The 16,141-nt window shown below is 39.4% G+C and overlaps 1 protein-coding gene across 1 annotated transcript in view; it reads right to left on the bottom strand.

Moving 5' to 3' along the window:
* LOC131034568 (presequence protease 1, chloroplastic/mitochondrial) overlaps window positions 1–16,141 on the bottom strand; it is a 153,674-nt gene that overhangs the window by 79,441 nt on the left and 58,092 nt on the right. Inside the window, exons 3-5 of the mRNA XM_057966102.2 lie at window positions 11,279–11,453; window positions 11,026–11,158; window positions 10,876–10,946 (exon numbers count right to left, since the gene is read on the bottom strand). Coding sequence (XP_057822085.1) covers window positions 10,876–10,946; window positions 11,026–11,158; window positions 11,279–11,453 — 379 coding nt within the window. The remainder of the gene's footprint in view (window positions 1–10,875; window positions 10,947–11,025; window positions 11,159–11,278; window positions 11,454–16,141) is intronic.

Raw genomic sequence — 16,141 nt, 5'->3', positions numbered from 1 at the left:
CTACATAATGACGCTAGAGAGTGGGTGACGAGCTGTGATACATGCCAACGGGCCGGACGACCATTAAAGAGGGATTTTATGCCCCTCAACCCATCGAATGCCCAGGAACTGTTTGAGAGATGGGGATTGGATTTCGTCGAACAATTAAAACCAAGTAGAGCCTGACGATGCAGATACATTGTAGTGGCAACAGAATACTTGACCAAGTGGGTGGAGGCACGGGCCTTACCGGACAATTCGGTGGTCAATACAGCAAAATTCATCTATGAACACATCATTACGCGGTATGGGATTCCAATCCAACTGACGAGTGACAGAGGAGGCCATTTCGTAAATCACATAATCCGATTGCTAACAACGGAGTTCAAAATCTTCCACTCCTTATCAAGCCCCTACTATCCACGGGCAAACGGGCAGGGCGAGGCGACCAATAAAATAATCATGTCGGTGATTTATAAGTCTTGCGGAGTGGAGAAGGATGACTGGGAGGAGCGCCTACCGTCAGTTCTTTGGGCATACCGAACAACTTACAAGGTAACTACTGGACAGACTCCCTTCCAGCTAATGTATGGACAAGAAGTCATGGTGCCGAGTCTCTGGATCGCCATCGATAATCGACTTGGCGACATGGAAAGCCTGAGGGAGAGACTGTACGCTTTGAACAAATTGGACGAACGAAGGATGATGGCTCAGTGGGCGACAGAGACAGCCTAGCAAAGACGGAAGGTTTGGCACGACAAGCATCTCCAGCGAATGAAGTTTACTCCTGGGCGTTGGTGTTGAAATTCAACGGAAGGAACAAAATCAAACCTGGGAAATTCAAAGTGCGTTGGCTAGGGCCCTTCAAGGTACGCGAGGTCAATACCAACCGGGCAATTAAGTTGTGGACGCTGGACGGGGAAGAGATACCAAATGCCGTCAACGGGTCGAAATTAAAAATTTACCATGAACGAAGGGAGCCCGGACCATCCAGTCAGGATGCTTAATAGATTAGAAAAAGAAAAAAAAAAAATGTACGTTGTCCGTACCGTACGGAATTTAAAAAAAAGTGTATGCTGACCGTACCGTACGAAAATCTTTTTTTAAAAAACAAAAGTGGGCCCACCGTACAGTGGAACCACCGTGCGGTGGGGCCACCGGCGATGGATGCCACCAACGGTGGTCGCCGCACACTCCCGCAGCCGCAGCCGCACACGCCCGTAGCCCGCACAAGCCGCACACGCCGTACAAACGCCGTAGCCCGCACACGTCGTACAAACGCCGCAGCCCGCACACGCACAGCCGCACAAGTCCGCAGTAGCTGCACAAAGCCGCACAAGTCCGCAGCAGCCGCACAAGTCTGCTGGGGAAGGTTATTTGGAAAGCGGCAGATGGGTTTCTATTTCAAAAAAAAGTTATAAAAGCATAATTGAAGAAGTAATCTCTAATGGACATAAACAGGAGCAAGGCAAATTGGCGCAAACGGTTGCAACCGTTAGAAGACAAGTTGCAAGGAGGGCAAAAAGAAACCAGTGCAGACACAAGCAAATGGATTTTGCCATCTGGGGTGTGCATTGCAGGTAGTCTCGGTATGAGCACCAGTCAAAAAAGCAAGAAGCATCGTCCCAAACCCTTGGCGACAAAGGGCAAAGATGAAATAACGGCAGATAATATTATGTTCGAGGGTTTGAATGGAATCGACTGTCGGAACTGGTGGGCAAAGACACCTCAGGATGATTTAATAAAGAAAAGCCTTCGCCAGGCACAGGTACACTGGGTCATCCAGATGCCAGTTTTTTCGATAAAGGACTTTGAGGTGGTTTTGCGTGCCATGATTGGCAGCTATGCAGACATCGCCACCAGTCGGTATTTGATTATCAATATCAGAGGATAACAGTGCCATTCACAGCAGGCGAGTTCACTAGGGTATTTGGCATACCGGGGATAAAAGGAAAGAAAATAGACACTTCACAGAAAATATCCCCAGAAAATCGTGCCACACTACTGCAGTTGATGTTGCGCGATAACCTTACCCAAGGCGAGAAAGATAGCCTCAAGAGTGCAGGCAAGAGTCGGGGGGTGAAGAAACAATTTTTCGCCAAGGGAGTATGGCGATGCCTGTTGTCGGTGGTGAAGAGTCGCCTCACAGGTGCCACCCATGCGTCGGACATAGCCATTGCACAAATAGTGTTGATGAATGGGTTGCACAATGGAGTGGTATACGAATGGGCATCACTATTGGCGGATAGGATGGACGAGTTCATGACGCTGCAATACAAAAAGTTCTACATGCCGCATCACGCCATTGGATTATTCCTCGACGCAGTCCACACGCAAATCACCCCGGGCTCACAGCCATTGGAGCCGCAGGGGCGTGTTGCACCAGACCAGCCGCCCATATTCTATTGGTCACACTTGGACGTCTTGGCACATGGCACGGAGGCACGTTTGGGCACAAAAAGAAAGAAGACCGCCATGTCCGATACGGAGTCCGACATAGAAGAGTCTGAGGCTGATGATGCAGAAAGTGGTAGGGAGGAATCCACAGACACCTCCTAGGTAAGCGGAGGAAGCTTCCGATTGACAGGGAGAAGAGGCGACCAGTTGCCTGAAGAGGGGGTAGTGGAGTCGGCAGGTACAATAGGGTCTACTTTAGCATCACAGGTGCAGGTCCACTTTACACCAGCCCGCTTATTGGACACTTGTTAGTTGGCGGTGCCGCGGTCCTTCGGGACAGTGAGTGTAGTCACCACGGTACCAGTTCCTAGCTTCGGGCAGCCTCGGGTAACGATAGCCATGACACCACCATGGGTGGAGCCCTTGGCGAGTGCAGAGACTTCCATGGCCCACGATGTGCCAAAGGCTTCCATGGTGCACGAGGTGCCGGATGTGACAGGACAGGATGTGCCAGGGTTGCCTAGATATATGCAGTAGGCAATGACGGCAGTAGGCACTCTTCATGATGACCCCACTAACTGGTTGAGCCGTTACCAGATGGCACCCGTGGCACCGGGAGAGGCCACTCTATCCCCATGGCGGACCATGTATTCCTTGGATGTCATTGATCTCGAGGAAGGGAGTTCCCCGAGCAGCAGGGCAGTCCAGAGGGTTGCCTCACCCCCTGCGGTGGTAGTAACCAATCCGTACAGAACAGAGGGGGTGCTTATGGGAAGTCAGCAAGGTGCAAAGTTGGAGCAGTTTATTACCGAGATGACTCTGGGAGCACAACGGCTTGTGTCATCTGCCACGCTCCAGGCCGATGCGACCATGGTTGAGCGGATGGAAGGGTTGTTGACCTTTGCCCGCACCGGATGCCGAGCTGAGTTTGAGAGGTGTTTTGAGTGTGCCGGGTGGCCAGACACAGAGAGCCTAGCGATGCTGGAGGCTTGGCGCCTCACTGAGGGGGTTGGCGAGACCCGGATGCAGTCGTTGGCGAGAGAGGTAGAGCAGGCCTTCCGTGAAGGTTATCTGGAGCTTCGAAGGTCTCAACAGACGGCAACCACAATTGAGGCTTTGAGGGTGGCAGCAATAACAGCTCGAGAGGAGCTGGCTACCAGGTTGCGAGAGCTAGAGGCTACCATGGCACAGAACCAGACAGCGATGGACACTTTAGTAGCAGAGAAGTCTGCCTTGCTGATACAGTTGGAAGAGGAGAGGGCATCGAGGGAGCTGCTGGAGACTCAGTTGGTGAGTGCACTAGAAAGTGTGGACAAGAAGGATAAGGAGGTGCTCGAGGCAGCCTATATGGTAAAGACTGCTATGGAGCGGCAGATGGTCGCGGAACGGGATCTCAAGAGGAGGACGGAGCAGGTGTATGAGCTCCGTGGGCGCTTGGCATCCACTGCGACACCACCACCGACGCCTTCTTCATCAGGGACGCCTTCTGCACTTCCTTAGTTTTTTTTTCTTCTTCTGGATTTTTGCAAGCTCCATGTATTCTCCATTTTGTTGTAAGTCACCTAGAGACGACTTTTCTTTTTGGGGGGGATGATGTTAGCCGCATTATTGTATACGGGAATAAGAATAGTTAATTAAGTCGTAATTGGGTTTGTTAGTTGGCAACCGAGGGGTGGCAGTTGCAGTGCGACGGTTGGCGCTCGCACCCCCCTCGATATCTTTATATACTTCATAATGTAACTTGCAACACACGAATTATGAATGGAATAACATATCTAATACTTGTCTAATATCTATGGCATTATTCTGCATTACGTACTTTATGCTTTAAGTATTCACCCAAGAGGGCAAACAAAGGCAGCCCTCGAAGCTGAAAACAAATGGCTTTGAGAATACATACTCATCTCCTACAACCCTAATCAATGAACTAAAGATTTTGCAATCCTATGATCAACAAAGTTCATTGGACCGGCTAATTGCAAATGGGAAGAATATAGAAAACTGGATTGATAAAATTTGTCAACATGAGTTAAAAGTAATTGATGGGTATATGTTGTGTTGGTTAAGAGAAAAGAGGTTAGGAATAAGATATCAGACTTAGAACCATAGTTGAAAAACTTCGGCTCAGGCAAAAACTCAGCAAGCCCAAAAAATGCAACTCAGCAAAAATTCGGCAAAAACTCGGCAACTTAAAAAAATGCTTAAATTTCTTTATAAACACATTTTTTTGCAAAATTCAATGACAAGATGATGTATCCATTGAGTCCATAAATGAGTACTACAGTGTTTTCAAATAAATTTAATTGATTTGAATGCAAATTGAGTACAAAATCACATCCTCATGTGAATCCTAATATAATAGTTGTCAGAATTTATGATCATTGCCTTTGAACATCATTATGATTCAGCATAAGTCATAAATTGCATATTACAACATTTTACATCTTCCTCTTCCCTAGCCTAGTTAAAACTTTGGGAGAGGTCCTAAATTTCTAAGAAGAAGAAATTTCTAATAAACACATTTGAATCTTGGATATTGATAGTATGATATTTCATCATTGATCAATGATATTATGACAGTGATAAAATTAGTTGTGTAAGTTCTTGATTCTGATCTCCACTCCTAGACCCCCTCATTGTAATCAAATTTCTTACATGACAAGAAATCCCACTAACAAGTGGGAGTTTGGGAGTGGAGACCCTAATGGGTTTGAGGGGCAGCAATGATAAGCTGCACAAGGTGTTAGATGTGAGAAAAACCCAACTATAGAAGGGGTGCGGAGAAACGAACTTTTGCTTCCTCATGGGTCAGAAGTGGGGGTTCAAGGGCTGTGGTTTTGGACCTTTTTTCTATGCAAGGTTTTTTGGCGAGTTTTTAGTGAAAAAACTTGCAGAAGTACTTTGCGAGTAGTTCAACTATGCTTAGAACAAGCCACGATGGATGAAGTCTCAGCCTATAAGCATTTTATGAAAAAGATCAGAAAAAAAAAAACCCTTGGTTTATTGAAATTGATAAGAATGGATGCAGTAAGAGTGTGAAGGAAGGTCCTTCAAGTTGGTCAGAACAATGCAAGTTTTTTATTCAGCTTTTTGAAGATGTCATGATCATGTTGAGGGATCAAAAGGCTCAACTTCCTGATATCAAGTGGCATATTGCCACCTTTGTGAATTTTGGTCCTTGTGCTTTTGCTGATGAGAGTTGTACTGATATTGAGAATGAGCGGAATCTCAAAGATTGGTGAAAGATATCGAGGAGTACAACAAATAATAAATATATACAAGTTAGCTTTCATCACCATGCTTGTTTAGTCAGGACAGAAGGGGTTAGCTGAAGTTGATATGGTAGTGACTCAGAACAGCTATAGTTTGGCAGTGTAGGATCTTCATATGAATTTCATGCAATTGTCAAAGAAGTTTCAAGTGTGGTGATTCATTCACAAGTTTCAAACAGCTTAGGGTGTTGCAATTGTTGTGCAAGTTCCATCAGTCAAAGTTCCAGAATTGCTATTTAGCTATCCCTATTTTTGGATTATGTTTATCTTTGTTGGTTATTTTTAAAATACCTTCTAGAAAATCTATATGTGAAGACTTTTATTTTTGTTACAAATCCATTTGAGTATTTCTTGTTTTAGATTTTGGCATTTGGAGACAGTTTTGAGTTTTGGGCTGGCTTTGTGTACAAGCAAACTATTGTTAGCAACTTAGCATACAAAATTCAATATGCTTTTCATTTATCTTGAATAAATTGCAACCAAAAATCTTTTAAATTTTATAAATAAGTGTTAGCCAATATTAAGTTTTATTCTTACTTGCTACTGAAATTGTTGTTCAAAATTGTTGTTCAAAATTGTTGTTCAAGCCCACTTGTGTGTGTTTTTGATATTCTGATCTTGTTGATTGAGTATGTTCAATGGTTATTGCAGGTTTGTATCCAAATAGCCTTATTCAGCTAATAATATCTTTTGTGTGTGTTTTATCCAATTCAATCTTTGTGATTTACTTACACTTTTTAGTTTGTGTTTAGATAGAGAGTGTGAACATGTTAATTGCTGTAGGTGATAGCTTTCTAGAAAAAAAGCTGAAAATCTCTCGTATTGTATACAAGTGCTGACAAGCCTTGTGCCATTACCCGAGAGCAAAAAGAGAGGTTTTATTTAAATTTTGTATGCATTACAAAACACCAGTTGTTTATTGCATGGGAGCTTCCCCTTCTGATTTGAAGAAAGGTTCTACCCTACACACTGTTCTGTTTTATGTTGTCCCGAAAGGGACAAATTAAAACACCAACACACTATCGGGATGTTGTCAGACCCCTGAATCTTTTAAACTAGCATGCGTGCCCCATGTGTCTTTTATTCCTCTTTTATCTTGGAAGAGATAGGCCCTATTATATCTTTATTTCTGGTTGCATAGAACCTTTAGAGCAATGCTCTATTAATCCACACCATTCGATCAAATGGTGATAAACAGCGGGGAAATTTTATGGTCTAAATTCAACCCTTCTCAAATCTGCACAATGCTGACACATAGCAAGGAGTCTACTCAGCATTATTAGAAAAGTTCAAGGCACAGCTTCAATGGACCAGCGTGGCATTGGATGAAATTGGAACAATCGACAGCATTCATTTTTGAGCTTCAACTAAATTGAAATAAGGTGAACACTTATCAATTTTGAATCTTCAAGGCGAACCTTGGAATTTTGCATAGAAATTGCAGCTTGTCATGAACAATTGTTCGGGCATTATGTTAATAAATATATGAGATAGATTTTGTAGTGATCTTTATGGCTGATGTTATTATAGCTTAAGAAATATGTAATGTCCCCTGCAGGAACCTTACTCAAATTGCCCTAAATTGCCCTAAGTAAGGTTTGGTATGATGTTCAACACTGAGATTGTTGTGGTAGTCCCTTAATCTAGAGCCACCAACCAGATTAGTGACACAAAATAAACATAATATTCAACAATGTACACACAGAATTTCCATGCTCATGATATTCAATAAATGCCTTTGGAGCTCCATGCAATCAATTTATTTGCTATTGTGAAGTACCGTGGGAGATCATACAAGGCGCCTTTGAGCCAATCCAACAGGTTCAAGGGCATGGAAGTACAACCGTCTTATTTCCTCCTGCTCAACTCTTTGGAGTTCGGGGGTTCAGAAGCACATCCATCATTTGACCTCCTGCTTAACCCAGATACACCTTTGGCTACTAGCCCTCCTTATATGTATTGTATCTCCCCTCCACAATAGAACATCTGATTAGTTGGGATTCTAAAGGATATATTCATTTTATCTTATTATGTAAATATGCAGATTTAGAAATATATTTTCAGAATTAATACAGCAGAGATGACATTATTAAGATCATATGAAGACTATTTTACACATAAATGTATATTACTCATAGAGTAGATCATACCACCAAAATTAATATGAATACTCAGATTGCTGATAAAATGATTTGTATATCCGTCTGAAGGTTGCATGATTGTTTCCCTTGCTGAAAATGCAGATACTTCAATGTCCCTCTTGCCTTGCTTGTAATTGTCTTTTAATACTTCTTCATCAGTGGAGGAGAGTGGTGTTTTTTCCACGTGATGCCTGTTAGTAATGGTAATGACCCTTGGTTCAACACATCCTTTCACCATAACTAATCCGTCCTTAACTAATGCTAACCAATGCTATATCATCAAACTGGATACGATTATAGATCACACATTTAGGCACCTGCACAATATTATCGATCAGACACTACTGTCAAATATCATCTTTATGTTCCCGTCCCTGAAGATAAACAATGCAATGTTCAATGAAATTCCATTTGCTGAGTAGATTGTCACAGGGAACTGTCAGATAATGTGATTGCTGTAGGGGGCATTACAGATTATTAAACTTTCTTAATCTTTATACAAAGCTGCTCTTAAACTTATCATCGCTGTTCCATACTAGTCATTTGGTATATATTAAGCATCAGGGTTGAATTGGATCGATTGGGTAAAGTCAGTATTTTCTTTCTATTTGCCTTGCCTTGATTAGATTACAGAAAATTGTGGAGTCTTACGGAGTAAGACAGATTTCTGAATTTATTTGATGATTAATATGTTATAAACTTATAACTGGGGTCATGACAAAATATTGTTGCAAGACGATTGAATTGATCGAAAAATATTTTCCTGTCGAGTAAAAACAATTGTGTACAAATTTGAAGTCAAAAGTGAGATACAAAGAACTGAATTATAAAGGATACATAACCAAAATTAGATGTCGATTCCACAAAATGCTTCGACACCATGCCAAATAATATCCAAATTGCCCATAAGCGAATAAACTAATCATGTCAAGTAAATTCTAAAAGGGTTAAGCCTTCAAACATTTTACCAATAACTTGGGTACTATGAGGTTTTCTGACCACATTGTCTTTTAAGTATTTGTAGGGGCCAAGGCCAACAACTCAAAGAACAAGCCACATGACAAGTGTCGTGTCCCCAGTTCTAATTGTGATGTCCCCATCTAAACAAAACACTAGAGTTATTTCTCTAGCATCTTCATGAGGCACCAATGGGAAACTTAAGACAAATCAACCAAGGCAAAGAATCTATTGACTAGAATAGCGATAAGACTAAACCTACTACCAAAACACTCCATTGCCGTCCAAAAGAATCATATGCAAACTAAAGATTAACACAAGTAATATCGAAGGTTTTAATGAAGAGAACGATTGTCCAAACAGATAATGAGGGGCAAGCCGATGAACGGATATATGATTATATTGGAGTTGGAATAAGTTCATTAAAAATATTAAGACAGCGACCACATATAAAGCGCAGCAATTGAGAGTCAATGGACAGCCATTAAAAAAATGGCACGATTGTATTATAAAGATTAGTAATAAATATACAAGGATAGCGACTCAGTAAACTTTAACAGCAATCAAAGTCATAACATGTAGTAATTAGATAGAAGCAGCGATAAAAAATTACAAAGGATCTAACAACAATCTATATTAATATGGTGTCTAATTGATGATGTAGCAATCAAATAACAACAGCAAAGGCGATATAGATAGAGTTCGTATATATTAAACAAATAGCAAATACAGAGATCAAAAAGGAAAATTAGTTTGATCAAACAAGCCATTTGTTTAATGATCATTTTCATTTGATGCAACTTACAATTCATTAAGGGATGTCATCACTTAAAATGCTGGCCAATTTAGAGCCATAAATAATTAAGAGGCACGATTAAGAGATATATTTTGATTAAAGAAAATATTCTCCAAAAGGTGTGATGGATATTCGAAGAGATGTGATCCCTCTCAAGCAAATCATTATATCGAGGGGCAGAGATATATTGAGGACCAGCTCTCATTTGTCAAGGGGGGGATGTTTTGGGGAGATGATAATAATTAAAGAATTGCCAATACCACGTTCAGGTCTTTGATCTGACATAGATATCAGAATTAAAGTAAGAGGACTCCAATAAAAATTCAGATTTATTAGTATTAAAATAAGCTTGCCAAAAATGTTTTGTTGGCCCCAAACAATCAGCAGCTGAATACTTGTTATTCTGATTCCTATGATAAAAGAATCCTCAAACGGTGATTGCAGCATTTAGAAAGGGTTTTTGGAGATTCCACAATTATTATTGTATTTTTTAATTTTTTTCAGCAGCTCCACAAAATGGAATGGGACCACTTGGAAGACTTTGAAATATTGGTTGTGTTTTTTACTTCAGCCCCACTTGAGCTTTCACAAGGAAATTGTAGATTATTGCTTGTGATTTGAGCAATCAGCATTACAAAAGGGTCAAAGAGGAGTCAACAGCATGTTGAAGACTGCAGATTTTTTTGGGAAAAATTATTTGTGTTTTTTACCCATTCTTCACTACTTGTAGGATACCAATCAATAGAAGCTGCAGCAAATCATGTCTACATCAAATCATCATCTCATTAAATTTGTGCAAATAAGATCATAAAGGGGGACATTACAACAAGGAGCGTTCCCCCACAACTATTAAGGATAAAATCTGAGGAAGCCAAGCTTTGAAAAGATCATACCTCAAAATCTCCCATGGGAATAAAGATAAAATCTGAAGTGCACCCAACATAGAGATATAAGCTAGTTTAAATGAAATTCTTGCGGCATAGAGTAGATGAGATGCTGCAAGAAAATTTTCTAAACAACTAAAAAGAAAATTTTATCTAATTGTATTATTGTATAAATACCTCAAAGTTGCATCTACTGAGTTACACAGGCATAAAAATCAAAGTAACTTATTCTACTGTGAAGACTAAATTCCTTATAGTATGGACCCAAGATATGCAGACAAAGTAGAAGCAAAAAAAATAAAACATGAGAGGTTTAGTACCTCTCTAAAGGTAAGACATTAAAGATGAAGAATCTATGATTTTCCTGCAATTTGATTTTGCATTTAAAAACTCTACACTAAAGCAATGGCATCAAGAAACAGAATAAACGAAATAGAACATTTACACACCTGTTGAGATATCCGACCCAAAACATTGTCAGGTTGTGAGTAGACACCTTTCATTTCATTGAACACAACACCTAAAAAATGAAGGATATTTAACCACATAAAAACATATTTACAATCACCATCTAATAAGAAGCATAACATACAAATCACCTTTAAGAGAAATATCTTCAGCAGGATCATTCAACTCATAGTGCCAACCCTCTTGCTGAAATGTCTGGAGGTCATTTACACATTTTGGAAAGAAGACCGCATCCAGGTATACATCAACCAAATTGTAGAAATCCTGTTTAACAAAAGAAATAAAATTAAGCATGATCAACCTCAATGTCTTTCTATGCTTCATCACATATCCAAATCTTTCAATGGATCGTATAAATAAGCATGATCAACAGCTTGAGCTCACCTTCAGATTTGTTGAGGCAACTGGATAGCATGTCCTGTCAGGATATGTGAATGCATTCAAGAAAGTTTGCAAGCTACCCTTCAATAACTCAACAAAAGGCTCTTTGAGAGGATATTTTCTTGATCCACATAGCACACTATGCTCCAGAATGTGTGGTATTCCAGTTGAATCTTTCCTGCAATTGTAAAACATAAGAATTGGACATATGCTCTGAGAAATTAGGAAAATACAGGAAATTGATGAATAACACGACTCAAAATTTTGGAGAATAAACAAACAACTATCTATCCAAATTTTGTTCATTTTTCATATAATTATTTTCACTAAAGCTTTAAATGGAATAACTAAAAAGCTAAAAAATAAAAAATAGGAAGAAGAATTGAAGGGAAGGTTCAAAATGCTGGAACCAACTGAACGTTTGTCTTGACATGAAAGATGCATTTACACATTTCTGAATTGAAATTATTTCTTCTGGAGCATATGGCTCACAAAGAAGCTCAATATCGATGCTTTGTATTTCATAAAACTAAATAAGATCCTTCAGAATTCAAGGGCCATAATATTGAGGCTGAGGGTGTCAAATTAAGATATGACATGATATTCCCAATGAAAGAGAAAAGTTTGAACACAATAAGGCTGGAATAAGTTAAAGAAAACTCTCAATTGTCCTGACTTATGGACACAGTATAAGCATCTGCAAATCCTCTGCTACCTTCATGACTTTAACTCAAAAACAGTCATCCTTGACTCTGCTACCGCAAATAGATATTGACAGGTTGAAAGATAGCAAACAAGTCTGGTTAGTAGCAACTCCAACTGCATCACAGCTCACTGCAAGTATTTGTAAATGTCCCCTTTCAGGATTTACCTTAATTTAGTCCTGAAACAACAATTCTAACTTAAAATGAGACTTGTAATACATCAATAAATATAATTTTATCAAAATTGAATATATTTCATTATATTATTCAACTTAAAGTTTTAAGGCTAGTTTGGGAAAGTAGTACTTATCTTGATAGATTCTCTGATTTGAGATATGTGTTTCTATATTGTAAACATCCCCTTAGACCATCTGATTGATATCTCACAATTAGTGGAGAATGAGTAGAAAACACAAATAATTTTCCCAAACAAAAATCTTCAACCTTCAACATGTTGTTGACTCCTCTTAGACCATTGTTGACCTTTGGTAATGCTGATTGTTCAAATCACAACCAATAATCTCCAAGGCTTAAGTGGGGCTAAAATAAAAACCACAACCCGTATTCAGAAGGCTTCCAAGTGGGTTCCATTCCCCTTAGTGGAGCTGCTGCTAAAAACACAATAATAATTGTGGAATCTCCAAACCTTTCTAATTGCTGCAAACACTGTTTGAGAATTCTTTTATTATAGGAATCTTAAATAATTATTGTGTGGGGCCCACAAGCACTTTGGCAAGCTATTTCAATACTAATAAATCTGAATATCTATTGAATCCTTTTTCCTTAATTCTGATATCTCTGTCAGATCAAAGACCCCCCCACGTGGTATTCCTTCCTTTATAACCTGCTTCCACATCACAAGATAATTATAAATGATGCTCAATTAATATATGTTTTCTGAGTGCTGCTCGAGTCAAATAGAATAATTAAATCTGATTATGTATTGGACATATATATCTGCTGTAGCCTCCTCTGAACTCCCCGATCTGCAATCACTATTTATACCTTGTCTGCTTTGCTCTGGAAGAATCGTGACTCTTCCTTATAATCAACTAATGCCCCTTAATCACAACCTTCCAATATAGTTTGTCTTTAGTAGTAATCACCGCCTTGTTAAAAATAGTCACTGTCTTTAATGACGATTGTTATTATATATCATCGCTACTTTTTAATAAACATGATCGCTGCTTATGCAAACCATTACTTTTTTATCACGCCTTTCTCTTTCAATAGATAAGACAGATTTCGTCTTATATGAGGGTTTTTGTCTTATTCACCTTTTTTCTTTTGTCTTTTATAAATTGTCTTATATGACTTTATTAATAAAGCGTTGCCCTATACAAATGTGTAATTACTGACTAATCAATAATTACTGTTCTTATATATTAATCTGTGCACTATTTGTGCTTTGTCTGGGCGATTTTTATTCATCATTGTCTTTGCTTGATCGTTGATCTTACTTTGCATTTGTTGGAATTGTTATTTTTTAGCAAAATCTATATCCCAAAAGGGGACATTACATACCAGAAACAATTAATAATAAGAAAAAATATTATGAATAAGCAACATTCAGAATAAAAGACTAAGTTGCTGAATCAGAACCAAAATTGGGTATGTGGGTATGGTATGTTTGATTGACAAAAAAAAATTGGGGGACTAGGTACATGTGGGTGCGTTTGTACAAATATAATAAAAAAACACAAATATATATATTAAAAAATTAACTATATATATTAATTATATACTAATGATTAAATATATACATTATCTTGCTATTGGCATAGTGTGATCGTTAAGTTGTGGCATTGTTGTTCTTGCCATCAAGGTTTCAAAATTTAAACCCAATTGAGGTGATGTTAAATGTTTCTATTGGGAATGTGGTTCTGTTGATGTGTATTTTGTACACGACCAAACACAGAATAAAATACCTAAAGGGTACCTTATCCTCTCTTGAATAAATGTTCCTGAACATTTCAGAGATAAAGACCCAATCGACACCTAGAATCTCCGGAAAATTCAACCTAGCTCATCAAGAGATTAGAAAATGTACTCAAAGTGGAAGGAAAATATTTGACCAGATCTAGACACTTAGTCTTTGATTACCCAGGTGTGTGCAAGTGTATTCATTCCTCTCGACAAGACAATTATGACCTTCAGGTTCCCCTGTGATCGGCTACGTAGTTTATCTGAACCTCAAAAGCATCCTAGATAGAGCCTCACTGCCAGTCAGACGTCCATAGTCCCGACGAGGTTATCGCCGCAAGCTCACGAACATTGCTCCATTGCCAGCCAGGCATCTATAGCCCCGATGGAGTTATCCGTATATTCCCCTTAGCCAATTTTGATATTTCATTTCATTTTTATTTTTTATTTTATTTTTTAGGGTTTTGTCTGTTAGCCTTTAACTTTCGAGTGTCGCCAAGGGGATCACCTGGATAGCAGGTTCTGCTTGAGTGAGGTCAAGTTGATGAGTGATGAAGTCTGGAATGTCCTGATCCTGAAATTTGGCTAAGTCTGGAATGCCCTGATCCTAAAATTTGGCTAAGTCTAGAATGTCCTGATCCTGAAATTTGACTAAGTTTGGAAAACTGAAAATCCTCCAAAAACTAGATTTTGCAATATAGCTCCTGGAGGTCTGAAACCACTCTCAAACATCCTGAAAGTATATATGGAATATAACTTAAAGTATAAGAAATGTCACTTATACTTAAATGTTATATTCCATAAAATGATCCTGATGGAGAGTCTAAAAATGTCAAATTTCGCTCCTGACCCTTCCAGAGGGTCCAAAGCGAATTTCGCTCCTGACCCTTCCAAAGGGTCTAGAGCGAAAATCTCCATATGACATTCTAGTTTGACCCAAACTTAGAACCAACTCGTTCCCAGGCATCTTTGAGGGCAAAACACTTGTTTGGATGGAGAAATATGAAAATGAAGTCAGGATTTTGGCCAAGATTAGGAATTTCCCTCCTGACCCTTCCAAAGGGTCCAAAGCGAAAATCCTTATACACCTCAATTTATCACTTATCAAGACCAAGTTCCTAGTTTCCAAGGCACGTGTGGAGGTGTTTTTGAATGTTCTTGCCTTAAGAGGGAGTTGGATGATTTCAAAGATCAAGATTTTGCTTAAAAAGTGATTTTCACTCCTAACCCTTCCAAAGGGTCCAGAGCGAAAATCAACCTAGGACTCATTTCTTGCCTTATTTGACCAAATTTTGATTTGCAAGGCATTTTGAAGGGAAAAGCGGACATGTTTGGACTTTGGAAGTGTTTGAAAACCTTGAAAAAACGATGGATTCTAGCCTGGAAGAAGAATTTCGCTCCTGACCCTTCCAAAGGGTCCAGAGCGAAATTCATCATCAACTTCATTTGCACCTTGTTTGAGCTTGAAACCTTGTTCCTAGGGCGAAGAAAGATGAGAATTTACCTTGCAATAAAGATTGGGTTTGAAAGAATGATGATTTTGGTCTAAAAAGGGTAAATCGCTCCTGACCCTTCCAGAGGGTCCAGGGCGAAATTGAGCAAAATCTATCTTTTCCCTTAGTTTCATGCCAAATCTAGTGTGGATCATGATTAAAGAGGGCCTTAGGAATGACTCCAAATTGCCAATGATTATCAAGATTGAAGGAATTGAGCCCAAAAATAAAAATTGCTCCTGACCCTTCCAAAGGGTCCAGGGCGAAAATTTTTCAAACACCTATTTTCCCTTGCAAAATCAAGTGAAACTTGGGTTGAACGTGAAAGGAGAAGTGTTTTTTAAGCCTTGAAGGTGAATTGAAGTTGAAAGGATGGAGGAACATGCTCAAAACTTGAAAATCGCTCCTGACCCTTCCAGAGGGTCCAGGGCGAAATTTCCAAATCTTCCTATTTTCCTTGCATTTCAAGATGAGATTTTGGTTTTCATGACTTGAAGGGGAGTAAGGCAAGATGTTTTATGCCATGGAAGTGATTTGAAGATGAAAGGATTGGAAAATAGGCCTAAAACCTAAAAATCGCTCCTGACCCTTCCAAAGGGTCCAGGGCGAAAATCTCAAAATCCCCTATTTTGCCTTGCAGGAACGAACCAAGCTTGGATGGAGTGAAAGAAGAAGACCTTTTCCTAGCCTTGAGGGGCGGATTCAAGACAAGATGATGAAGAAGTAAGCTCAAGCAAGAAAATCGC

Source organism: Cryptomeria japonica, chromosome 5, assembly GCF_030272615.1.
Source record: "Cryptomeria japonica chromosome 5, Sugi_1.0, whole genome shotgun sequence".
NCBI lineage: Eukaryota > Viridiplantae > Streptophyta > Pinopsida > Cupressales > Cupressaceae > Cryptomeria > Cryptomeria japonica.
This window is presented reverse-complemented; position numbering and strand designations above follow the sequence as displayed.